Below are 26,740 nucleotides of genomic sequence, written 5' to 3' on the forward strand. Positions count from 1 at the left end.
TTTTGTGAAATTAAAAAAGAGATGCTGGGTGGAAAGGGGAAGTGATTTTTCACAGGCTTCCCCAGCTATGGAGCAATCTGTGACGTGATCAGTAGGAAATGACCAGAGACCTCACGAGGACACAAAGAGTCTGTAACCAGAAATATTTGGAAACCCTATTCTTGCTCATTTGACCATCTCACAGAAGCTATTAAAGTCAATGACCTCACCAGAATGGCAAAAATAGTTCATTTTGAAATACAGTTCCATAACACTTTTTTTCTCAGAGACCTCACATGACACCTTAAGAGCTAACAGCTTCAAAGGAGCGATATTCAATACTGCAACTTCTATTCAGCAATATTTCCTCCTCAGTTCTCAAGATAGTTAGAAGAAACTGAAGGGAGGAAAGGAAAACCACGAAGAAAATATGAGAAGAATTTAAGAACTGAATTGGAGTGGGGAGGGTATGGAATAAGAAAGAGAAATCAATAGAATAAAACACAAAGCTCAACCCTACAAACAGCTATTTTTTAATCCACACACTTTAGGCTATGCATAGCTGGTTTAATTACCAAAGAGTGAAATGCAAAAAAACAAATCCATGTTTGGAAAATGAAGTTGAAAACAAATCCAGAAAACAAAATGAACCGTATCTAGTCCAGCATTAATTAAACCTGTGTTGGAATATCTGTTTAGATCAGCTCCCTCACATGAGTGCTAGTTCAGAATTAAAACTTACTTAACTTCACCTGCCAGGGCTATGTGGTTACCCAGAAATGAAACCCTCTCCCTTGTAGGGTGCTTAGGGAGGAGGTCACTCTGCAACAGCTTATCTAATATAGCCTCTAAATAATTAAGTCCTGCTAATTTTCAGTGAGGACAGATCTTAGGGAGCCTTTTTGTGTACCAAAACAGATCCTAATATTAAACCACTACTGCTAAAAATGAAAAGCATCTACTGTTTTGTTTAGTTTGGTTTTTTTTAATTTTCATGTATGACTTTTTGGGGGTTTGGATAATTTTTTTAGTTCTTGGCATCTGCATAAAGAAAGCTTATTTTCTTTCTGAGAGGAGAGGGGGAAGAATGTCCTGAAACACTTCTGCATAACTGAAAATTTGGGGGAAAATACTCCCCCTTTCTCCATTGCTGAACATTACTTTTCCTGCTTTCTTAAATTGACTGAAAGATAACCCCTCAGCATTTCAAAGTTCAGTTCCATAACTAATGTTTCTAGCTAGGTATGAAAAATATTTATACTTATACATACAAAAGGATTTATAAATACAGTTAATTGAGATTCTGCCAGAGTGCTCAGATTGCTTTGAACCAGAAATTTAAATTGTAAAATTCCTAATGGAGCCATGAATCTGATTAAAAATAATATCTTGACGATTTCCTAGTCATCCACCTGACAGCACTGAGAACAGCCTGAGAACCTCCCTAACCTGTGCTCTGTGGATCCATGACACTGGGACTGCCAGGGGAATTTGAGGAAAACACTTGGAAATCCACCTCTGGCTGGAACAGAACAAAGACCAGAAATATTTGCAGATTTGGGACCATTGTTACTGATCATGTTTAAGAGGCATTGGGACAGTGCCCTTGATACCATGCTTCAATTTTTGGTTAGCCCTGAAGTGCTCAGACCAGATGGTTGTTGTAGGTCCCTTTCAACTGAAATATTCTATTCTATTCTATTCTATTCTATTCTAGTCTATTCTATTCTATTCTATTCTATTCTATTCTATTCTATTCCTTTGAAGGAGGAAATAAAAGCGTCTAGAAAGACTGTTAAACACACAAGTGCTAGCTGTGGCTTTCTTGGCTATCAGACCTGAAGCCATCCCACTCTTTTCTGATGGTGCCTGCATTTCTCTCTCAGGTGCGCTAGAAAAACCAGGATTATTTTTTCCACAACAGTCATAGCCGAGCCTCAGCTGCCTGATTTTTAATCTGACACCTAGAAAGGTTTGCCCTAAGTGCCCACACACACCACAGTGCTGTATTGTAACAAGGGAGATGTGTCACAGCATGGGGCCCTGTGCTCAAGAACCTGCCTAACCTGCCTGCACCTCGACAGCAGCCACAGTCTGAGTCCCCACTCCTGTCCCCTGCTCCTAAAATAACCTCACCCACATCGAGAGGTCTGACACATGCAGACATCAACATAGCAGTTAGATGAATCACCCTTGGAGGTGCACACACGTTACAGCCATGATTTCCAAATAAGTATTTTGCAATCTTTCAGAGTCGCTGCATTTGTTTGTTAAAGCTTTGGTCTCCTGTCCTCCAGTCATGAGCCTGCTCTCACACTGAAACCAGGTACAAGCACTGCTATGTGCAGCATGAGGGGCTTAAATGGTAGTTTAACTTGAAAAGGAATTAAGCCATAGGCTACACTTCCAGTGATGTCAAACTGCTGTTGTGAAAAATCAAGGGGCATCCAGACTATTTTTTGTATTTCACAACAATAAAAAAAGCAACTGTGTTTTCTTCTCCCTAAGTAAAATTATGACATTTTCCACATCACAGAATTGCAGATTTGGTCAGGCTGAAGGGACCACAGTGAAGTAGCTGGTGCCACCTCCCTGCTCCAGCAGGGCCATCCCAGAGCACACGGCACAGGATTGTGTCCAGATGGTTCTCGAATATCTCCAGTGAGGAGACTCCACACCCTCTCTGGTCTCTGTTCAGGGCTCAGTCACTGCCCAGGGAAGAAGTTCTGCCTCATGTCCAGGTGGAATTTCCTGGGCATCAGTTCCTGCCCATTCCCTCTTGTCCTATTGCCTGGCACCACCGAGCAGATGCTGGCTCCATCCTCTTATCCCCCTTCCTTTGTGAAGGAGTCTACCTTCATCATTGGTAATAGTAAAGAAGCCTGAATTATTTGGCATGGATGCTTTTTGGAATTTTTGCTTTTTATCCCATGCACTTTATCTCAAAATTTGAAAATGTTAACTGATTATGAAGCAATTTCATGAGGGTTTCTAAGTTAATGTTGAGATCTTCCAGTAAAATGATAACTGATTATGAAACAATTTTTAAGGGTTCCTAAGTTCATATTGAGATTTTCCAGTTGCTCTCCTGACATTATCTCTAGTCATGCATCATACACATCTTATGCCAAATATTTGCAAGCATGTGCCCAAATCTCTACTAAGCTTCTTCAAATCTCAATTAAAAACAAAAAAGTGTTTTAAAAACATAGAAAATTAAGGAGGCTGACTTTGGGTTTTCACTTCCAGCTACACCTCCAGTTACAGCGGAAGGCCTAATTTCTAGTGAAATCCCACAGGGCTTTGTGGTTTGTTCAAAGCCTTTCTCACGTGGCAGAAAGCAGACACACTTCCAGGATGCACAGATCTACTCCCAGCATGAGTTGTTCAGAATTTATCTGCTATGGATACCAAACACCAAACACTTTTCTACCAGCACTAGAAAGGCCAGTGCCTTCGACGTAGTGTTATCAGCATGGCTGACCCTGTGAATCATTTTTGCATGACTCAGTCCACTTTGCAATGGAATGCCAGTCTTGACTCTCCAGCTCTAAGATCAGCCTCTCCCTCGCAGCCCCAGATGTGGAAGGAACCACCCACCCACCACCATTCCAAATTGCTGGTGCGTTGAAATAAACCAAAGTACCTTAAAATTTGTTTGGAAAAGTGAGACCAGAAGTAAGGCACTTCATGTTACATTTCATGGACAAACTCGAGAATTTAGGATGACCCAGATGACATCAGTGTAGGGTCTGTGGCTTCCTATTTCCTCGTTCAAAGTCTGTCCCCAGCTCCCTGACAGCAGAGAAGTGATGTGTTTGTACAGCCCCGTCCCTGACCAGATGGACAGATCCAGCCCAGCATCACAGTCACTGCAAAAGACAATCACTGAAGCTAAAAAGCAAGCAAAACAACATTCAGGGATTTTTCTTTTGTGCCTGGCTTGTACAGTCAGAGATGTTATTTCTCTAAAAAGAACAAAATGTTGTTATTATTTTTCTCCTTTAACCCACACTCAAGAAATCTGTTAATCCCTGTCCTTTGGTGAGGAAAGCTTTGTACTTTATCTCTCTGCAGTTCCAACCATTTATGCCTGGCTTTTTAATGGAGCTGAAACGTTTTAAAAGACCTGGAATTGCTTATGTAAAGAAGGCTAAAGGCCTCAAGCTAGCTGACACCAGTCCTTCCACATATTTTTAAGGTAGAGATATGGGGAAAACAGGTCAAGGAGGCAAGGAACTCTGCAGTACTTACCAGAGAATCCCACAATCCTTTAATACAGTCAGGAGAGAAACCCCTACTCTCCTTTGCCTTCCTATATTAATCAGAGGATCAGGGTCCTTTGGATCATGCAGTCTGAGGAGAAAATCTTTCCTGGTGAGAAGCAAATGATTCTTCTCTTCACTATTGGCCCAAACAAGACATTCAGTTTCACATTTTAACAGGATAAAAAAAATTTAGCCTATCTCTAGAGGAAAGCTCTATAGATAGTTAGTGTTGTGTCTGGATTATTAGAAGGGTAATTTTAAAAGGCTTCTGGTAAACTCTGATTTCTTCTTATCAGCAATACCCTGAATTTGTTTTTCTCTGTTCTAGTAGGACAAAATAACACTTTAACCACCCAGATCAATTTTAAGTGCAGATAATAAATATTTCATGCAAAATGCCTATTATCCCATGCAAATACAAAGTTTCAAAATAATAAATCAGTTTGAAGTACTTCTTACAAGGGTCATGAATTTCCATTAGTGATTTCTATTATGCAGAAATTCAGTTGATTACAGTCTCATTCCAGTAGTCAGAGAAGTTCAGGTGTGGTCAGAGAGTTGCATTTACCAGATCGTCACACCCTGGAAGAGTGAAATGTTCTCTTCAGAACCTTCATACAGAATGAAAAAAAAAGCCACATCACTATTTTCATTCCATGTTCTTGAGAATACTAAAGATGCACAAACGCATTTCACTTCCTCATAAATTAATTTGCCAGGTGAATGGGGAGAGTTTAATTTTTACCGACTCACAGGAGGTTTTTATCCAACAGGTCCATTATTTGCCTCTGATCAACAGGTTACTGTCCATGAATTTTAATGAGAGTTGCTTTAACACAGCGTAAGCATGAAAAGCTTAATAAATGCAAAGGTAGGAGGGGAGTTACCCAAAGTTCTTCTCTGGTCCTTAATTTTAGAAATTTAAGGGAAGCCATATTACTGATGCTAACTAACAGCATAAATTCTTAATAGCAAAGTGACAAAAGAAAGCCAATCCAAAAGCCATACAGAAAACCAGTCCGAGCTCAAGAGTGAGACAGAGGACCTCCCCTTGCTCAGTTTCCAGCTACCACGAGAGTTTAGTCACATGCATTTATTAATTTCAGGCTTGCTGGATCTATGTTGTTGTGGCCAGCCTCCATTCCTCTGCTTCCCTTTATTTTATAGGAAATGGATTCCTGTTTTGTAACCTGCTCTGGGAAGCAGCTGCCCAAGCCAGCATCTCCCCCTCCATATTGCCTCTGGAATGTGCTGTATTTTATCATTTATTTTGGCAACAATAAATCCAACACGTTTTTATCTGCATTTCAGTATGGCTTTTCTGTTTTTACTGTTCTGCTTGGGGTTTTTTTGACTCGATACCTGAGGAATTTCTAATCCTACGGTATGAAATTAAGTTACAAGCGCTCACTTTTCATCCCTGAGCTAACAGGCTCAGAAGCTGAGTGCTGAACTCCCTGTTAAAATGAAAGGGAAATTCTTAGTTGAAATTTAACATGTTTTTTCTCACAACTGGGGTGACCTAAGGGCACATGCGCAACTAGTTTCCATGGATCAGCTGGCGGGCTGAAACTTATCCCGCCTTATTTTCCTAAAGTGGATGTTTGTAACTTCATACAGACTTATTTGAAAGATTAAAGGAGTTAAACTATGCTGTAAATTGATCTTGTACGGGAAAACACCCACTTAAGCTACACTGATGCATTTATGTTGAACTAAATGTCCAGCAAAGGCCACAAAGGTGATGAGGGGTCTGGAGCATCTCTATGGGAGCTGGGCTTGATTTAGTTAGAGAAGTCAGAAAGGGGATCTCACTAATGCATATAAATATCTCAAAGCAGGTTTCAAGGGGATGGTGCCAGACTCTCTTCAGGTGGTGCCCAGCGACAGGACGAGGAGCAATGGTCAAAAACTAAAACAAGAAGTTTTGCCTCAACACGAGGAAGAATTTCTTTATGCTCACGGTGGCAGAGTACTGAACAGCTGCCCAGGGAGGGTGTGTGGATTCTCCCTCTCTGGAAACATTCCAAACCCACCTGGAAACATTCCAAAACCATCTGGAAACATTCCTGTGTCACCTGCTCTTGGTGACCCTGCCTGGGCAGGAGGGTTGGAATGGATGATCTCCAGACGTCTCTTCCAATCCTAAGGATTCCATCATCTATGCAAGAGCAGGTCGGCTTGGGTTGGTGGGGCTGGTTAGGTATTTGAACAAAGTTTTTCACCCAGAGGGTGGTCGGGTACTGAACAGGCTCTCCAGGGAAGTGGTCACAACTCCAACCCTGCCAGAGCTCCAGGAGCGTTTGGACAACGCTCCAGGCATAGGCGGGATTGCTGGGGCTGCGCCGTGCAGGGCCGGGAGCGGGACTCTGACGCGCCCCATGCCTCCCCTCCATGCCCGGGCACTCCGAACCGCCAGGACGGCCGGGCACGGCCCCATGTGGCGCTGCCGGAGCGCCGGGAGCCCGCCCGGCCTTGGGGCGGAGCGGGGCGGCCCCAGGTGCGGGGCGCGGCCGGGGGCGGCCCCGGGGGCGGGCGGGGGAGTCCCCGAGACACCCGGGCAGGGCCGCATTTAAGGAGCGGCGTCGGAGCGCGGGAGCCTCGTCACCGCGCCTGCAGCCGCCACCATGCCCGTCAAAGGAGGCACCAAGTGCATCAAGTACCTGCTCTTCGGCTTCAACTTCATCTTCTGGGTGAGGCGCCCCGGGCTGTGCCCCCCGCGCTGCCCGGGGGGGAGCCCGCGGGACGGGGATGGAGGGGAGGGGAAGCGCCGGGAGCCGCGTTTTGTTCGCTTTTCTGGTGCGTGGTTTCTGCCGTTTTCCCCCCTTGCTGCCGCCCGGCAGGAGAGGGGCGGGTGCCCGGGTGCTCACCGCTTTATTTTTCACGTCTTTGGGGTTTTATCGTAAGGCGGGCTGAGTGTGCTGCCGGGCGGGGAGGGGATGCTGGGTTTGCGGGGAGCCCCCCGGCCCCTAGCACTACATGCGATCCTCGTCCTAAAACTCTGTGTGCAGGTCGGACTCCCCGGTGCTTTCCCCGGTGCCGAGGCTGTGTCCGGGGTGAGCCGGTTCCTCGCAAGTTGCAACCTGTGGTTGTCGTGTGTGTAAACTTCTCGTGTTGATAGGAGCTGTGGCTTCCCTTCGAGTTTAATCTCTCAGAGCAGAGCAGCACCAGTTGAAAATCGCGTCTCCGGCGTGGTTCCTGGCCCCACTATGCCTCGTTGGCCAGGCAGTGTGAGAAAGCACGGCTGTGCTGAGAGGCTGTGGCTGTTCTCAAGCACTTGGGGCATGGGCACCTGGATTTAGCGCTGGCTCCTGCATGGAAAAGTACCACGGGAGCGCAGCACAGCTGCTTGTGTGCCTGATGGATAGGTGCAAAGTGTGTGGTTCAGAAAGTTGGGTTTTTCTGGGCTGTTGGCCACGGTGGACAAGTGCGTGTGTGGCTCTGATGTGGAGGAATGAAGTTGGAACTGCAGAAAGAAGCCGCGTCTGGAGTCAGTCAAAGCACTGCCCGTGGGATGAGTGGAAGTTGCAGTGTTAAAGGATAAAATGCTCGGGCTGTCTCGATGTCAAAATGGCTTGCAGCAGAGTTGAGGAAACAGAGCTCGGCTGCAGTTGAGGGAAGCTGTGCAGAACTTGACCCAGGAAAGCACACGTTGCCGCCCAAGACTTGCCAGGACAGTGAGCAGGGCTGTCGCATTTGGAGGGTTACAGCTGATCAGAAAGAAAAGCCTAACAAAGCACTGCCTGAAACTTATGATCACTGAGTTTCTAAACCTCTAGTTGAAAAAGACTGAAGTATTCGTGGTTTGCTTTGTGCTTGTTTTGTTTGTTTCAAAGCTGCAGACTTTCTGCAAAGTATTTTATAGGACGAAATTTCTTGTTGTGGCAAAGGCATTGCCTCAAAGAAGCTTTTAACCTGAGCATCCCCACCTTGTTGTCTGGGGCCCAGGGCTGAGGATAGGGAGCAGGGTTTTGTTTAGCTCGGGATGTACCTGTTGCATGGGAGTGTCATGGTAATAAAGCTCTGAGACTTTACTTGTACTTTGAGTGCTTGTGGATACAGAATTGTACTGGTGACAGCATGGAGGGAAGAAGAATTGGTGCTGCTGCCCAGAGGAGCTGAGAGATGATGGCTTTTCAGGTGGCCTTTTTGAGGCTGGCAGTATCCAGCTAGGATGTGGGAAAGAGAAGAGGAAGAAAAAAGAATTAAAGGGAGATAAATGCATCTTGAAGATCCTAGTGTCTGGAGGCCCCAGGAGGCAGTAAAATCCAAGCAGCTTGGGTCAGCCACAGATAAGTGTGTGTTTGACCAGCTGGAGTGGTCCTTGGCTCTTGGGGATCACCACGTGTCATTGCGGCCTCCCGAAAACTGGTGAAGGGGCATTTAGAGGGTATGGTTTTAGTGAACCTCGTGTCCTCTGTGGAGAAATAAAGTAGCCATATGTTGGGTTATTCTGCACTGAACAGTGTAAAATGAATGGTGTCTTGGGGCTGGCAGCATTAGAAGGCAAGAATCACCCTAATAAGAAAAAAGGGTTTAATGTTTCTTATGGCTTTGCAGATGTGAAATGTCTGTGAAGTAATGGAAGTAAGTTGACAGAAACTGTTGTGCCTGAGTGCAATTCTGAGTCTCCTTTTTTTTAAAATAAGTTGCCTCAAAAGGATAGGTGAGGAATTTAAGTGGTCTGCAGCAAACCTGCAGGTGGCTCTGGATGCCATGTTAGGTGGAATGTATTTGCTTCCATCAGAGGCTTGAACAAGGGTGAAAGTAAGCAGAAAGGCTCAAATAGTGTGATAAAGGAAGTTACTGAAGTTAAAAGGGGAGCTCTCAAAGTTTAAGCTATATCCAAAGGAAGGAGATAAAGGTTCATAAATGCTGGTGAGCCAAATAAAATATCCAATAAGGTTAGCCAAAGGAAAGCTTTAGGAGTAATCTGCAAAAGCAAACCCAACTAACATACCCCTCTTCAGATACATGAGGAAAAGGGAGTTTCTCAGGGAATCCTTCCAGGCAATAATAGCTCCAGGTATAAAAGTTTTGGGAGCGATGTTTGGCAGGACTTTATTTTATTGGGGAAGATTTTGGCAAAGTTCTGTGCCATAACCTGTCTTTGAATCCTGCACAGGCTTGAACTGACCTCTTGATGCAGAGGAGGTGAAACAGCAGCAAATGTTTGATTAACAGTTCTCCAAGGTCACACCACACTTCAGAACTCCAAGTGAGTTTCGATTAGGTAACTCCCCCTGCTCACCATCCATCTTGGTGCTGGAGCACTGGAATGCGGCGAATTGGAGGCTGGGTTTTTGCTTTATGGTAGTCTGGGATACAGGGAGAGTGGCACATACAGAGCATCTGGAAAAAGTGGAGGAGAAGAGTCTTTAAAAGCAGGTGTACATGTGGAGATAGGACACTGGTACTGCAAGGGGAAGTCAGAGTCCATGAAGCTGCTGCCTTGGAGCCTTTAAAAAGCCTTAATGTTGGAGAGAGCAAGGGCTGGTTGGTGTTGGTTCACTTGTTCAGTGTCTTCTGGAAATCTCAGGCCTCTTGTTAAAACCAGGCTGTCCTGGAGTAAGATCCTGGCGAGGATGAGATGGCTGTTGGAGTGGAGGCAGGACTGTGGTGGGGTGCGGCTCTCCCCTTGTGGAGAGAAGCAGTGGTGCTGGCACACTCTGTGGTGATCAGTACAGTCTCACCTCATCTGGAGAAGCACGGGAGGTACTGCTGGGGTGCTGGCTGGCACCCAGTATCCAGGGTGATGGAGGTGATGCCTGCATGCTGACACAGCAGGGTGTGTGACACGGCAGGGTGAAACTCTTGCCAAAGGCAGGCTTCAAGTAATTCCTGTGGGAGGCACCAGCAGGAGGCTGCCTGGAGTTAGGAACTAAATGGTTCAGGGGCAGCTGCTGCCATGGAGCAGTGAAGCCTTGGGAGAAAAGGCTCTATGATGGCTTCACAAAAGCACCAGGTGGGTGCTCAGCATCAACAGGGCAAAAACAGCTTCAGAAATGAAGGACTGAGAGAAGATGGCTCCCTAAATCCATGGCATGCTGGTGTCCTGCAGTGTTGCAGGCTGCTCTGGTCATCTGCCTGCCTTGAGAGGATCATAGTGGAGCTTGATAATGCTTGGGAAAGGAAGAGGAGGGTTTCTGCCATCAGTAACTCTAAGTAAGTTGGGATTCTTCAGCATGGAAATGTGCTAGAGATCTTCAGGATCGTGATTGTCCAGGCAGTAGGTAGGGCCTGACTATATTGAAAGAGGCAGTGAGCAAGAGCTGTGGAGTATTAGGCCAGGAAAGAGGACATTTTCAGAAGAAAAGTGTGACTGTGGGAACAGTGGTCGTGCTTTCTCCCTTAGCAGGTGTTGAGGAATAGGTTGGTCAAGGGGTACCTGGCTAACATGGAGTTCAGCAGCCTTTTGTTAGTTTTTCTTCTCTCAGGATGTTGTCTGTGTCTTTGCACAATCTTTAAGTGCTCAACGTGTGGACCGGGAGGTTGGTCCTGGCAAATGCTACTGTCTGCCCTGTTATCCTAACCCTTCCTGAGGATCTTGTGCTTGATTGATCTCATGGCCCCTCTCCAGTTGGGAAGGCTGGGCACATACGTGGTGTTCTCTGAAACTTTTGGGACTTCAGAGCTTGGCTTAAAATGTGCTTGTGGCCTAAATGGAAGGAAGGGGACATTTTTGGATGTTTGCTACAAGTCAGGTTAAGCATGAATCAGTAAGTTGTGGGGTTCAATACCATGTCTGAGGTGTAGGAATTAGGGATGGCTGTATTTTCTCTTTGGATGGAGGGTTGCAGCAGGCACTAGGCTCCTTGCTGCTGTTGTACTGCCCTTGCTGGGACTGATGTTCTCCCACCTGGAGAACATTTGCAAATGCTCTGCTGTCTTGGCATGGCCAGTCCTGGCCCTGGCATCTCTGATAGTCTGGTCTCTAATAACAAGAAGTTTGGGGGTTGATTTGGGGTGTGGGAGGGAGGCGTAGAGCCTGATACAGAAATAAAGATTTTTTTTTTTTTTTCCACCAGGCTGGCTTGAGCTTGCCAAGAAGTTGATGGAAACAACACATTTTGTGCCTTAAACCTGAACAGTGAAGTGGTCTTAGCAAAGTTGGCTTGGACCAGCCTTAGTGTGAACAGTGCTGGATTGCCCTGACTTGTGTAATGAGTGACTGCCTTCAGCTGTACTCCCTTAACTCCCTGGGTTTGCTCAGGCTTGTTGGTCCTGGTGATGAAGTCTTTTCCTAGGGAAACTGTGGGCTTCTGAGCAGCCTGGATCATGCCAGGCAAGTGCCTGCGTGTTCTCCCACTGGCTTCCCGCTGCTGAATGAAAACTGGCCTTGCATCAGTAGACTTCAATGCTGGGTTTTCCCCTTGTGAATTTGTGGGGTACGAAGACTTCTGCTGCTGATATTTATAGTTTAATGTGTTTTAGGCAAGCAAGTGCTGTAGCACAGAGGCAGAGTTCAGGTTGAAGTTCTGAGCATTCATTTTCTTGCTCCTTTCCACTATTGGGTAGCTCTCTTGTCCTGACTTGCCGCTCTCCAGAGCGTTGTGTGTTTTATGAATAAATGCATTTGTCTGTGGTAGTGCCTGCTAAAGTAAGATGAGCAGAATTAGGCCTGGAGAGCTCTTTTCCTTCTGTAACTTGAGGATACCCAGGACTTTGTTCTGGGCCATAATCTTAGCTGCTTTTGAGCACCAAGAACAGCAATCCCAGAGGGTCTTTCCTCCTCCAGTGGAGTGGAGGACTTGCAGGATGGGCAGGGAAATACAGACGTCTGTTTGCATGTATATGTGCAGGCACATATGAAAAACCCAGAAATGAGTGGCTTTTGCTTTCTGTAATGAACTGATGCACTTGCTGGCTACAGTGTGTGACTCTAATGCTGCTTGGGCGCAGTTCAGTGTATTTTGATTCCAGTAAGTGCTGTGAAGTCAGGAGTGGAGTATGGAGTATGTTGCCTTGAGAAACCTCATGTGAAGCTACTTAGAGTTCTAGCAGTCCTAGCTCCTATTTGCAATTCTAATTGCAAATAGAGTAGACTGGCTTCTGAATAGGAACTTGTATGAAATGGGCACTAGTCTTGGCAGTGGTTCAGGAATTTTGTAATGCTGTTCCTACTGTACTGGAGCACCATTTTATTGCAAAAAGTGCTGTGACATTAACATAGGCCGCAACATTCTTGAAATTAGCTAAGCAGAAAGAAAATACTTCCTTTCCAATCCACTTTTTTCCAAAGGAGTTTGAAAATAGCTGCGGTTTCTCATATAACTGCAAGCCTACACAGCACAAGTGTTAGGGGAGCTTTTTCAAAGCTCTGAAAACCTGTGCTGTTGTGGATAACACTAATTCTGTAATTGAGGATTTAGAGTGAAGTTGACCCTCACCTGTACTTACTGTTTATGGGGTTTTATTTATGGAATACCAGCAAATAACAGGACAGAAACTAGTAGTTCATTACTACTCATAATGTTCTCAGTTTCTTTGCACATGCTTTGCAACGTTATAGATCTGTTCCTGGCTTTGTTAGTTCAGTCTAACACAGTGAGAAGTAAATTGTCTTATGCAGTCAGATTTTTATCTACAAGTTCAAGTGTTTAGGAAGTGAAGATGGCTTTTTTTTTATGTCTTCTTGTCACATCCTGGGGTAAACCTATGTATAGAACAGTAGTGTAGGGCCTGACATACCTTCTCACTTCAAGAAAAAAATGAGTAAGTGTTCTGTTAGATGCAATGCTTAGCTGACAACACTGAAAGTAGTATTTATTTTTGACTGACTTCTGTATTTGCACATAGTGACTTACCTTCTGCTGGAAGTAATGCCATGAGCTTTGTAGAAGTTGTATGTAAGCTTGGCCTGAACATGTCAAAATGACAGAACCCACAGTTTTCTTGTGCAAAGGCTTTTTTTACAGGCTTTGAGCCACTTATCAGGTGTTCTTGAAGTGTCTGATTTCTTTCCTATCCCTGCCTCCACCCTGTGGAAGTGGAGGAAGGGCTGGTGGATGCTGGGGGAGGGTGTCCCCTTCCCAAAGCTTTCTCTGCCAGGATAGACAAAGGACTGTCCTAAGGACTTGATTAGTGCTTGGACCTTGAGAGGTGATTCTGCCTGTGGAAAGATAAGATGCTCTAAGGTGTCTGAGACAAGTAGGGTGCTTGTCTGTGGATTGTCCCTTATCAAGGTGACAAGGTCAGAAGGGACTGAACAAAATGGTCCCTGCAAAATAGTGGTTAAATCCAAAATAAACTTTCCAGCTTTCCGAAATAGTGTCATGCATTGTGCTGCTATGGGATGTTTTAACAAAATCTGGGATATTTTTTGTTTAAAACTCAAGATTTTAACACGTGTTTATGGCATTGTTGTTAAATCCAGCGGTTTCCTGTGCAAGCCTTCTGCTGAGAGACCGTATCTGTGAAACCTCAGGTGTCAGAGGGGGGCAGAAATGCGGTGGGCATTGCTTGATAGCGTTCAGTGCTGAGGCACACCCTGAGCTCAGGCTCAAGTTAGCCAGGGATGGTGAGGGGAGGGAGGCAGAGTGTTCTGTGTGGCTCCTGCCTCCAGGATAACACGGTTTTTCTCATCTCAAGTGTATCCTGACTGGTTCAGGTCCTTTCTTAGCTACCTCTTCTCACATGGAAGGCTGGGACACACCCTTAGATGTACCCAGAGGCAAAGCGAGGGGGGCACACCAGAGCAGTGGGAAGCGGTGACTTCGGAGGAGGGGTGGGGTGGGTGAGAGGAGGGAAGTCTTGCGCAGGAGGCTCACTAGGGAAGGTGCAGGGCTGTGTGAGAAAGGAAGATGGACCGAAAAAGCTGGTTTTGCTGTTGCAACAGGTAGAAAGCTGCATGCAGGAGTGAGCTTTCGGGGCAAAGGGGGTGTGTTTGTACGTGGTGCAAAAAGAAAGAAAAAACAACCCGAGAAGCCTCCACAGGGCTGGGAAAGGAGTGACCAGGTAGCTTTATCCTGTTGCAGCCATAGAACAGCCAAGTAGAGCAGGAATGAGCTGGGAGTGGAGGTTAGGGAAAACAAGGAAGCCTAGTTAGCTGGAGCAGGGAGGTCAGTAGCATGATTGTGCCAGGACATGCTGTTACTGGAAAATCACTGCTGCAGACTTTTCCAAAACAGTGAGTGAGCAGTACCCCTTTAACTTCACGTTTTGGTCAGATTGGAAAAAAAAAAATCCAACCCTGTATTCTGAGCTCTTTTTGCTGTACTTGTCACTATAGAAACATACTACTTACCTGTCTGATAAGCACACAAACCCACTCTTTTCTTCGTGTGTGTGAAACCAGACAAAATGGATTACTTTCAGGAATACAGTGTTCTTTTTCTGTTAAATTTCTTTCATCGCACGATAGAGCTACTTAGAAACACTCAGTATTGCTCAATTCCTGTGACAAAACAAGTCTGTTAGATGGGCAGTCCCCTTGGATTTCCAAACAAAAACCTGACAATTAGGTTATCTGGGGATCTGCTTCCACACAGCCGGGGTGGGGGGGCCTTGCATCCCTTTCCCAGCAAGGAAAAACACAGCTCCCAAACCATCCCAGCACGGCTGCCCATCCTGCTGGCACAGCGTGGGTGAGCAGGGAGGTGATGGTGCCTCAGCCTCAGGTGTGCCACACTGGCCAGAGGTGCTGCCAAGTGCCCATGGGGCTGTGCTTTTCTCTTCCTCAGAGGCTGGTGTTGCTGTGTCCTCATTTCTCCCTTGTTTTGATGGAAACTTGAAGCTTCAAGTTTCTTGCCTTCTGCTTTAAAACTGCCTTTTTTTAGTTCAGTGGTCACTGTGGGTAGGAAGAGCACAAACTGAGAACATAAGTCTGCTTTCCTTAAGAAACTGAGACAAAAAGTCTCTTATTCTTGCATGAAGGAGCTGCATTTTATTTCTAGTCCACCATGGAGAGAATTATCACTCTGTTTAATTCTGCCACTTTTTTTAGTGCTGTGCACCAGTCTGCTGGCATGAAGTGTTATCACTGTTCTGTGGTCCTGTAAGTCTCTTGTCTTGCTGGCATCTTCTTAACCTTTCCCACAGAGTGAGTGCTTTTCCAAGGAGGAAACATGCCATGTACCTCTGGCTGGTGGTGGGGAAGGGTTAAATTTGTGTTTTGAAAAGTGCTGTATTAGGTACATCATCTCTGCCCAATGTAAACAGACCAGGTTATTTCTGGAGGTCATTAACTGAGCCTTCTCATTTGCTTGGAAATTTAAGATTATCTGCATGGTTACAGTATGGCTTAAGAGTTTCTTTAGTTTTGCAGGCCTTTTCTGTGCCCTGCTCCATTTGCAGAGCTCTCTACTCAAACACTGGAGCTTGACAAGCTGCAGATACGTTTGGTGGGTGAGAAGATGTGGGTGTTCAGGCTTCAGTTTGTGAGTTCCTGGCAAAACCAGCAGAGGCTGCAGGTTTTTTGTAATGATGGTGATCTGAATCCCAATAAAAGCTGAAGACTGTTGGATGACCCAGGAAAGGGAGTCTCAAGCAGAGTGTTATTAAATACTGGGTGGCTGAACAGCAGTCTAGAAGCAGAGTTTTTTCCATCACTAAGCCCTTCTGATGTTTGAACTGAGGCACTGGGGTGAGATGAGGTGGCAAAGGCTTTTTGAAGTGATGCTGCAGCCAGGAGAGCAGGTAGAGCAGCATCCCTTCTCTCTGCCAGTCCACTTTTGCACCTCTCCCTCCCCTTGGGGTGCAGCTGTGGCACAAGAAATTGAAATAATGACACTCTTGTGACATTCTGTGTCGTACCAAGGTGCTCCAGCATAACTTAATCATCTTGTCAGGGTAGCCCTAGCAAGGCAAGCAGGAGGTGTGTGCAGGTGTGCTTGGGAGTAAGCACCAGGAACAACCAACAAAGGCCTTTTGCTTAGGTCTGGAAACCTCCAGGTGAGTTTGGCCTTGTGGGTTGTGTGTCACTTGATCTGTTTTCCCAGCTACAGCCCTGCAGCTCCTCTTGGAGGCAGGCCTGGCACTCGGGTTCCTGCCCAACAAGAAAAGCTGGTTTAGGAAAGCTGGGGCTGCCTGTGAGCAGGAACTCTTCCACAGCAGGGAGAAGGGGCTCTCAGGCTCCCCTTTCTCAGCTGGGTTTGGTGTGGAAGGGGTGGATCCTTGGGTGCTTGCCAAGGGGAGGCCATCCATATTCCCACTGAAAGTTGCCATTATTAAACACTTCCCGTTTGCTTAGAGGCGTATCAGGAATGTTGTTTCCTTCTAGAAAGATCTTCTTATCAGAGATCAAGCTTTACTGGTCTTTTATTTTTGCTTTCCATGCATGCTTTTCCTGACCAAAGCACCAGACTTTATAAACTTATTGCTCACTCTTAAGTTTAAATTTTTAATGTCTGCTGCAACATTTGGGATTTCTGTTCTCATCTCACTTTTGCAGAGCTTTTTTTCATAGTAAATGGTCTTTAAAGGGAAAACTGAGAAGCACATTCCAGCTTTCTACTTTGTCCTGGTTTCTTCTTTTTTTTTTCACATGCAAGGAAACCCCATTTTTTTTCTTTTTAAGGAAGGATTCCGTCTGTTGAAAGCAAACTGTTGCTATTTGCCTTACCAGAGTGCAATTCCCTCTTTCTTGCAAGACTTCCTATGCCTTTTGCCTTATGTTTCATCCAGAGGCTAATTTATACACAAAGTGACTTGCTGCAAACACAGGCAGCAGTGTTAAGAGGAACTTGGAGGCACACAGGCAGAGATGATAATGAAATAAAATTAAATACGACCTAAAATTCAATTGTACTGTTCCAGATCAGCAATGTTGCTACTTCTGCAGTTTGTATTTTCTTCTTCCTGTCAGTGTGGTCACTTAATGGGTTGGTTTTATCTTGTTTTGCAAGAAGGGCACTCTTCCTGAACTCCCTTCTATGGTACACTGAACTCTCAGGAGTCTGTTTAGTACACTAAAACTTTCAGCTGGCACTTTTCCTTGTGATACACTTGCTCTTCAGTGTGAAGCTTTAAGGTCACTCAGCCATGCAATGTCACTGCAGCCACCCAGAACAAAACAATGTGTGGAAGGATTAGTAGAAATACTGACACTTGGCAGAACCTTGGATATTTTCAGGAAGGAACAAGAATGGCATTGTTCTCCTGTGGCATTGGAGTTTATATTATGTAAATGCCTCTCTGAACAAGGTGCGTCATGTCTGGAACTTGGTTCGTGTGTTGGTATCCCCATCCTTTTATGCTGGTCCTTTGTCACCACCTCTTTAAATAAGAGCTGTATTCTGTGTTTGCTTCTGATTTTGTTACTAATGCAAGGGTGGATGGATTAATTCGTATCATTTAACAAGCCTTCCTTGTTCTTACAGCTTGCAGGGACAGCAGTTCTTGCAATTGGACTATGGCTTCACTTTGATTCACAGACCAAGAGCGTCTTTGAACTGGAATCCGACACAAAGTTTTACACAGGTGAGCTGGAGGATCACTCAGGGAATATGTCACACTTTTGCACCCTGGTTTCCAGGCTGCTGAGAAACCTTGGCTTTCCTTAAAGGGTAGAAAGGCAAAGCAGCCCTAAACAGCCTGAGAGCAGCTTCCCCTGTGCAGTGCTGTTGTGTGAGTGGTTTCTTGGCTCTTCATCCTTTTTCCCACAGCAGTTCCTCTTTGTTACTGTCAGTAAACATTTTGTAATCCCAAGGGCTCCTGGTAGACTCAGAGGATGTTTCTTCTGATGCTCATCACAATATGCGTCAGCAAAGTTTCACACTAAACTAAATGAGTAATTAATATTTTTTCTCCAGAGTGACCAACCTAAGCTACCCAAAACACAACTCTGTTGCCCCTTCTCTCAGAAGGAGCATGTGCACTGTTGGCTAACTCTTAAAAGCCCCACGTCTCCTAATTCATACTGAACTGAATGGGAAGAATGCACAAATATCTTGGTCCATATGAGAATTTCCCCAGCCCGCATGGATCAAGTTAGCTTTAGCTCTACCATGTGGAAGGTGTTTGTAAGAAGATTAATTAGGGGACACACGTATTTTCAATTTATGTTAATGTCATAGGAATTCCTGAGCGAACTGGATTTAATCTGAACTTTGATTTTGATCTCTACAGTTGCTTCTAGGCTTGGGCAGGGCAACAGACATAATTTGGTGGTTGTCACCTGTAGGTGCTCAAACCCTTGGAGCAGCTCTGCTGTGAGGAAAGGCTGAGGGAGTTGGGATTGTTCAGCCTGGAGAAGAGAAGGCTTTGGGGTGACCTCATTGTGGCCTTGCAGTGCCTGAAGGGAGCCCACAGGAAAGATGGGGAGAGACTCTTGACAAGGGCCTGGAGTGACAGGACAAGGGGCAATGGCTTCACACGGACAGAGAGCAGGTTTAGATGGGATATTACAAAAAAATGGTTCCCTGTGAGGGTGCTGAGGCCCTGGCACAGGTTGCCCAGAGCAGCTGTGGCTACCCCATCCCTGGAAGTGTCCCCTGGAAGTGTCCCCGGGATTGGAATTAGGTGATCATTAAAGGACAGCTTCATCTTTCTCTTGACAAAAACTGGCTCCTGTCGTGGGCTGCTCAACCTGTGACAACTCCCAGACTGGGGTCTGAAGGGTCACTTGCAAGGAGGTGCAACTTGTCTTGCAGCCTCAGGGTGTCCAGTAGCCTGTGCCTACAGGAAATACTGTTAGGAATGGTGTAGAGGCCACAGTTGGGAATATTGAGATGCTCATGGGGCTTCATGAAGAAGCTGCAGGCATGCAAACATCTTATCTGTGAGAAAATTTGTATTTTGCCCTTGATATGATGACATCCTAGCGCAAACTGTGTGGTTCATGGAGCTGCCAGGAAGATTCCCAAATGCTTATAAGTGGACCTCAGAAAAGGAACAGAAACCTAAACTTGGCCATTGAGGTGAATATTTAGCAAGTCTTATTTTAGGTAGTCTAAAACAACTCTTTCACCTCCTAAAACATAAAATTTTTATGGTGTGATGCTTAAGCTACTGGCTGGATGCAGCCAGTGAAACCTGATTGAAATCTCTGTAGCTGAAACTGAATTTTAAAAGGAAGCTTAATAGGAATTTCTGCTTTAACATCATTTTCTGGGAGTAGTTACTGACTGCAGTAAGTTACAAAGCAAGTTACCTCAAAGGCTTTCTGCACAGCTCAAAATAAACTGGAATAAGAGGTACTGATGGACTATTTTTATTCTAATTTTTCAAAATGGAAAAAAGTTTAAGCTGAGGTTAAGAAGTCCATATTGGAATTTCCTCCTGATAAGAAATGTCAGGCTTAATCCTCACAAATGCTTCATCAACTAGATGCTTATTTTGGCAGCTAATCTTATTGGTTTGCATCTAGAATATATCATTTGCAAATGCTTACATCTGGCTTCCTTTAATTAGTATTGATTGGGTCTCTGAACTGTTTTGTCCCCATTGATCTTTGTGCTGATTCTTTGATATTTCACCACCCCTGTAATACTTCCTTGTCATCCTTTGGGACTTCTCTTGCTTTTTCCAGCTCCCAGCTATGATGCTTAGGCTGGTTATTCCCAAGTCTAGGAGCCAGAGGACTGGGCTTGAATGGAGCCTTTTAGCCCAGAAATGTTTGCTCTTTCTGTTTCAATATATATTCACTACCTCAATTCTGGGCAGAATAGTTTACAAGCTCTGACACTTTTTATAGTTTGAAGAAGAATCTGCTTCAAGACTTCTCAGTTGTTGATAAACCACTGTTCCAGCTGTCTCTAATTCCAGTTGTCTCTATCTTCACCTAAGGAGAAGTGAATAACTTTGCCTCTGAGCCAGTTTTTAAAAGTGTCTTACAGCTTATCTTAGATGGCTTTATCTTGCCCATTTTCTAAAACTTGTGAAACTGCATTAGGGATACACATTAATTGTGACAAGTTGAAGGTTTTATTTATCAATTTTTCTGATGTGTTTGCTTTGAAAATGACACACAACTGTGCCCCCCCCCTTTTTTTTTTTACTTGAAACATCTCAGTAAAGAAACTTAAACCTTGGCAAAAGCTACAAGTGCTATTTGTGGAGCAATTAATTTCATACCTTGCTGCTGAGGTCTCAGTGACCTGCACACATTTGTTTTCTTCTTCCCTAGGTGTTTACATCCTTATTGGAGCTGGTGCACTTATGATGCTGGTTGGTTTCTTGGGATGCTGTGGTGCATCACAGGAATCTCAGTGTATGCTTGGCCTGGTAAGTGCTCAGGGTTAATGCTTAAAGTTTGAGCAGCATGATGAGAAAGGAAGGAAAATACTACTGTGTAATTCAAGGGCAACAGATTGTGGACCCAGAACAATCAGTGTTGAAACTCATGGTCACCTACATAATGCTAAAATGTTAAATATAGTTTTCGTTTCTGGCTAGAAATCCAATGTTCATGCTGTATTTGAACACAGGATGACATCAAGAGGCTGGATATGTCTGACATACCCTGAAGTGTCAAGACTGGGAGTATTGTGAACACAGAACTAAAATACTGATAAAGCAATGCTATCATTGCTAGACAGTTTATCCTGAACTCTGAAGGTTGTTCAGTCTTTAATCTCTCAGACCAGAACTGTGGTATTTGATGCTTGAAACAAGGCTCTACTGTTCATAATCACAGGATGAGCTCTTCTAGTTGACAACTGCTCTGCAAGCCAATTACTGGAGAGCAACCTCATTGTTTTCAGACTGGAGGGGCCAGTAGAGCTTACTGGGTTCGTGCACATCTGTACACTTGCAGAACTACTCATCCAAATAACCAGAAGACTTAGTTAATAAAAAACAGCTACTATGGCCACTGAAAGAACAATTCCCCTTCTGTGTCACGGAAGAACCTAAATTCAAGTATTACTTGCAAAATGATGCCTCTAAGCCCTTTGTAATTCTGAGTATCTCTTTAAAATGTTTCTAAATGATAGTGGTGTTTTGGATCTGGTAGTCAGTGAGAGACAGAACACTTTTATTTGTGTTTTATGGGACACACAACAAAGTGACCATTAACTCTCTGGGAGCTGGGGGCAAGCTAGGAATTAAGTAATGACCCCTAAAGCAACAGGAGTGACAAACCATAGTAAAGAATTGGTGTCAGCTGTTTTGATGTGTCTGAATGACTTGGACAACTTCAAAGTTGGAGTTAACAGATGATTGACTTTAATTAACACTGATGAAAAAGCAGAACTGTTGCTTGGAGAGCACTGCCAGACTTACCGACGCTCCTGGGAAGAGGTGCTGACCCAGTGTCCTTTTTCCTGGTGTTACCAAGGTCTCAGACCTCTAACTGCAGCCTGGTTGAGTGACAGCTCCCACAAGACTGGACAAACTTGCAGTGTGTGTGTGTGACGCTGCTTTGTGGTGCTGTGGCCTTCATGAATAACGTGGTCTTTCTTTTCTAGTTCTTCTTCTTCCTTTTTGTGATTTTTGCCCTTGAAATTGCTGCTGGGATCTGGGGATTTTCAAATAAAGAAAAGGTAGGTTGCTCTTAAAAGTTGGGAGTGGTGGGATGCTGGCACAGGTTGCCCAGAGAAGCTGTGGCTGCCCCATCCCTGGAAGTGTTCAAGGCCAGGTTGGATGGGGCTCTGTGCAACCTGGGATAGTGGAAGGTGTCCCTGTCCATGGCAGGGGGTGGGACTTAGGTGATCTTGAAAGTGCCTTTCTGACCCCAAACATTCTATGAATGTGCCCACCGTCAGCAGTCTGCTGTCATCTCTACTGGTGCAAGTCAAATCCTTATTACCCTGGAAATTTGGGGGAGAGGAAAAAGGCTGGTGCAAGCAAATCAACACAAGAAATCTAACTCTAATATTTAAAAATTAGAGTCTAGCAGGGAAGCCAGAATCCAAGAAGCTGTTGCGTGCTAGAGGTGCCCTCCAGACAGTACCTGGCTGAGCTGTGAGGTGAAGCAGGCTGGCTGGGAAGCTTTACCACTTCCAGAGAGGAGCTGGGTCAGCTGAGGGCTGGGTATTTCTGTACTTGAAGCATGACTGACATGGCCTGTCCCACCCAAGCAGTCAAGATTCTGTCTTCCTTTAAAATTAGATGCTTGGTGACCAGAGTTGCTTTTCTGCTCACATTGTATTATACAGTGGGGAAGTACAGAAACTTCTGGGGTACAGTAGAATAGGGAATATTTTTGGGCAGCCAGTGGGCAAAGATTTGGTTCTTTCACTCCTCTTAGAAGCTCAGAGATTTGGAAGGGGAAACAGTCTTACCTGTTTAGGTGTGGCTATTAAAGCAAGTGTGCAGTTATTTCCTGTCTGAAACAGGTGAGCCTTCTGTCCACCCTCTATTTGTACATGGCAGAAGAATGGGTGGATTTTTGATGACTGACTTGCTGAAAGCAAGTTTTTCATAATTAATATAAGGTATGATGCTAATACACCACTAATAGACAACTCTTTGCTTTTCCTTAGATTATTGATGAGTTAAAGGAGTTCTACATGGACACCTATAGAAAGAGAACTCAATCAAGTGCCAGAGACACCCTGAAGGCATTTCAGTTTGCTGTAAGTATATGGTTCTGCTTAACCTGGAGAGTAACACAGCTGCTCCTTACACTGTTCTCCATGCCGCCCAGTCCCCCGTACAAGTCTAGTCCCCTACTAGTTAGAAAAAACCAAAGATTCCAGAGATGTTTTTGTGTAGTATAAGTGAGTTCAGGATGCCTTTTTTGTCCTTCTGAAGTGCCTAGAACTAGTTCTTATTTTTCTAAAGCTCAGCAGCAGGCTGGAAAACCCTGGATCTGTGCTACTGAGCTAGTGGCACCCTAGTATGCACACCTGCATGTCTGTGAGGGGTTCAGCTTTGTGTCTGTAAGGAGCACAAGCTGTCACCAAAATGATTTTGTGTGTACTTAATGAGCTCTAGCTCTTCCTTTCAGAACCTTGTCCTCTAATTTAATGAAGGCTTGTTAAAATTAGGTGTATAGCAGTCATGTTGACAGGACTTGGTCTGTAAAAAAAAAACTAATGTAAATTTTCTTTCTTTTTTTTTTTTTTTTTTTACCAGATTACTGAGCAAAAATAAGGGTTATTTAACCTGGGTCTCTTTTTGTGTTTTCTCTTGAAGCTAAACTGCTGTGGCATTAGTGGAGCTTTGGAGCAGCAGTTCATGGACACCTGTCCAACAAAGACACTGTCTGAGTCGTTCTCTGTCAAGGTAAAGCTTGGCTTAATTCATCATCAGCTCTGCCCAGTGGGTAGAATGAGGAACACAGTTTAGGAAACCCTCCCAGTCCATGGGAAATCCCCATGTCACACTGGTGTGGCAGTCTGTGTCTGTAATCAGGCTGGTTGTGGAAAACAAACCCACTGTTACCGTGGAAAGAACAAGCAGGAAATCTGACCTTGCTCAGGAAATGTGTAGTCTGTGTGTCACAGACTCCCTGGTGGGGTGGGCAGCGGAAGGTCAAAACTTTGCCTAAAAAAGCCACCCTCACAGTGCTTGAGAGCTCTGTTCTCCTCACTGCTGTCACCTCCCTCCTGGTTAGGGAGAAGTAGAGCTTGGGGTGGGAGCAAGTCTGAAACTTCAGCAAGGACAGGGAGAGGGGGGCAAGGCATTGGTAGCCTGTTCAGGTGGGTTTGTCACTGTGAAGGCAGTTCTCTGACTCAGGTTTCCCTGTTGGAATACTATTGCAGAGGTGCTTGTATGCCACAAATAACAGGAAAAAACAGCTTGTGTAGATTTTAACCACGTGCTCTTCCTCTTCTCCTTACAACCATCCGGTGCTCTTGCTTTATGCTCCAGGACAGTTTGTGTGAGTCCTCCTGTGGTTCTTACCACGCAGGATTTAAATTAATGACTTGGGTTTTTTTCACTTTAATTGACAACTTCAAGTATCTGCCCACATGAGACCCTTCAGTCTGTATCTTTAGTCCTGTCTGTGCAGTCTGAGTTGGAGTGTGTGGGAGTAGCTGAGACTCCATGCAGGTTTTATTGTTTGCTTTTATTCTGCTGTGTGTTTTAGCTTCATCTGTTGACTTCATCTTGTGATGCCTATTCCCAGTTGTAGAAAAACAGTGGATAGACTGCAAGATCAAAGGGATGTAATGGAGTGTGCCTCTAAGAAGCAGTGCTGTGTTGGTATTCTGATTGAACTGACTCATTCTTGCCAGTATATCCCTTTAATCCCAGATTCAGTCTTTCTTTCTAGACTGGATAAGGAACAACAACAGAGAAAGGTAGCTTTCAGCAGCTCACTGATGTTTGCTGCTGAACAAGCAGGACAGAAGCTGGGATGAGACTTTGACCAGCTACCAGGCTCTTAAGGATTTATACCTCTGTAAAAGTGCCTTGTTTGGCCACCATGTGTCTGTTCTGGGGAAAGGACTATACATACATATATATATATATATATTTTTTTTTTTTTTTTTAGTTGCAAGGGTAATTCATTGTCCTGGGACCATTAAACTGGCTCCTCTGTGAATTTGCCCCTAGCATGGATCTTAGTCCAGGACATCCTGCCATTCCCATGCACTGTTGGTTCATGAGGTGTCTGCAAAATTACAGTAGCAATTGTCAATATTGAGTGGCTTTAAATCTCTTTTGATAAGGGATGAGCAATGCATCATCTGAAGTGCTGACAGCCATTAGTAACAGGCCAAGCCTGATAAACTGAGTGTTCAGATTGAGAGGGGAAGCCTGCTGTAGTCAAGGTGCTGTTAACAGGTTTGAGATACTTGAAGAGTAGGTTTAAACTTCTCCACCAACTCTTGTGTGAACCATCCCTGGCTCTCTTTAAGGATGTGGCAGTAAAGGCCAGATCAAAGCAGCTTTCAAAAGATGAGTTCTAATGAGCCTTGTGTGTGTAAAACACTAATGAACAGTCTGTCCCATTTCAGTCCTGCCCTGCTGCCATTGATGAAGTCTTCAAATCCAAATTCAACGTGATTGGAGCTGTTGGCCTTGGCATTGCTGTGATGATGGTGAGTTTCCAGATTATTCAGAGGGTAGCTGGGTGCTCAGAGGATACTCAGAGCAGAAGTCTTGTAGAACAGTGCCTGGCCCAGCAGCCCACAAGGCCATTCCATGGAGGACAAGTCCCAGCAGGTTCAGGGTGTGTGCTGCAGGGCCCTGAGGCAGTGCAGAGGCTGGGATGTCTCAGGCCTCCCTGCTTCTGCTTTGGATTAGGATCTGCCTCCTTGCACTTTCAGCAGTGGTGAAATCTTATCAGTGGTGTGTGTATATATGGAGTGTATATATTGGTCCTGTTGCTGGCCCACATCTTAATCCTAATATCTCTTGGGGATTCTTTTCTTTATAACAATTACAGTCTCTGCTAGAGGGCTGAAATAACAGGGCTGCTGACACTTTGTGTTTGACTTCTCTGGAGAAAAGCGTGCGATGGGATGATCAAAGGTTTCTTAGGAGATCTGGCAGTGGTTTATAGTTGATGATGCTGTGCAGGGCCAGGAGTTGGATTGAAGATCCTTGTGGGTCCCTTCCAACTTGACATACTCAAGTATTGAGGTGAATGGAATTCATGGGAATGAACTGAACTTTGGGGATGGTGGGGCAGGGATCCCAGAGTAAAGTGTAAAAACAGAATAAACGTGGCCTCTGGTGCTTGTCCTCATGCTGATAAAAGCATGTGCTTTACTTTCCTGATCTCTAACCTGTCTGCTTCCTTTCCAGATTGTTGGCATGATATTCAGTATGATTCTGTGCTGTGCCATCCGCAGGGAAAGAGAGATGGTCTAAGAGCTGCAAACCCAAGATTCCTGCACTATGAAAATCCCCATCATTAACTTTAGAGTTCTGAGAGCATTTCTAAAACGTTATATATTTGTTACCTTTTTAATGCTTTATTTGGTACTGATGTAGGTTTGCTTTTTATGTTACAGGTTAAAATGATAAAGGTTTATCTGACTCAAGACAAACATTGTACATAAAATATCTGACTTTCTTGAAACTTACATAATCTGGATGTAATTTATGTTGGACACAATTTGATACTTAATAAAGAGTAAGATGTATTGTTTGTGGGAGAGAGGAGATGTTGCTATGTTGATTAATCCCACTGTTTGATGCATAGCAAGGAGTTGAAGTTGCATAACATGTTAAGTGTTTTTGGGATAAAGCAGGAAATAAATCCTATGCTAATGCCCCATGTTTGAAGGGAATAGGAGATGCTGTCAAAGCATGTCAGGGAAGGTGTGGTCATTCCTCTTTCCTTGGTGTGTGTGAACAAAAGCAAGTCTTAAGTACATTCCTAAAATGTCACTGCTGTAACACTTTTACTGTCACCTCCCTGGAGGGTGGCAAAGGCTGGCTGTCACACAGGTGATGTGCAGGCAGTGATAGCTCAGTGCAGCCAGGCTGGGCTCTGTCCTGGGGCCAGCTGGGCTTCCTGACATCAGCCTGTCTGCTGCCACAACTGTCCCCTGGCACCTGGCATGGCCTTGGGCCCTTGGCAAGGCCCATTCCTTAGTGTATGCTCAGGACTTTTTCACTGTCTGGTTTGGGGCTTTGTTTCTCCAAAGCCAGCGAGGTGCAGTCTCAAGGGCTTACAACATGTGTGCCAAATCTCAGGTTTCCAAGTG

At 44.8% G+C, this 26,740-nt stretch overlaps 1 protein-coding gene across 1 annotated transcript; it reads left to right on the forward strand.

Moving 5' to 3' along the window:
• Positions 1-6,818: 6,818 nt before the first annotated feature.
• CD9 (CD9 molecule) lies at positions 6,819-26,185 on the forward strand. The gene is made up of 8 exons (XM_069003403.1): positions 6,819-6,940; positions 17,567-17,666; positions 20,314-20,411; positions 21,596-21,670; positions 22,613-22,705; positions 23,268-23,357; positions 25,040-25,123; positions 25,833-26,185. The coding sequence occupies exons 1-8, from the start codon at positions 6,875-6,877 to the stop codon at positions 25,896-25,898; spliced, it is 672 nt and encodes a 223-aa protein (XP_068859504.1). The 5' UTR covers positions 6,819-6,874; the 3' UTR covers positions 25,899-26,185.
• Positions 26,186-26,740: the final 555 nt, after the last annotated feature.

This window comes from Aphelocoma coerulescens, chromosome 1A (assembly GCF_041296385.1).
Source record: "Aphelocoma coerulescens isolate FSJ_1873_10779 chromosome 1A, UR_Acoe_1.0, whole genome shotgun sequence".
NCBI lineage: Eukaryota > Metazoa > Chordata > Aves > Passeriformes > Corvidae > Aphelocoma > Aphelocoma coerulescens.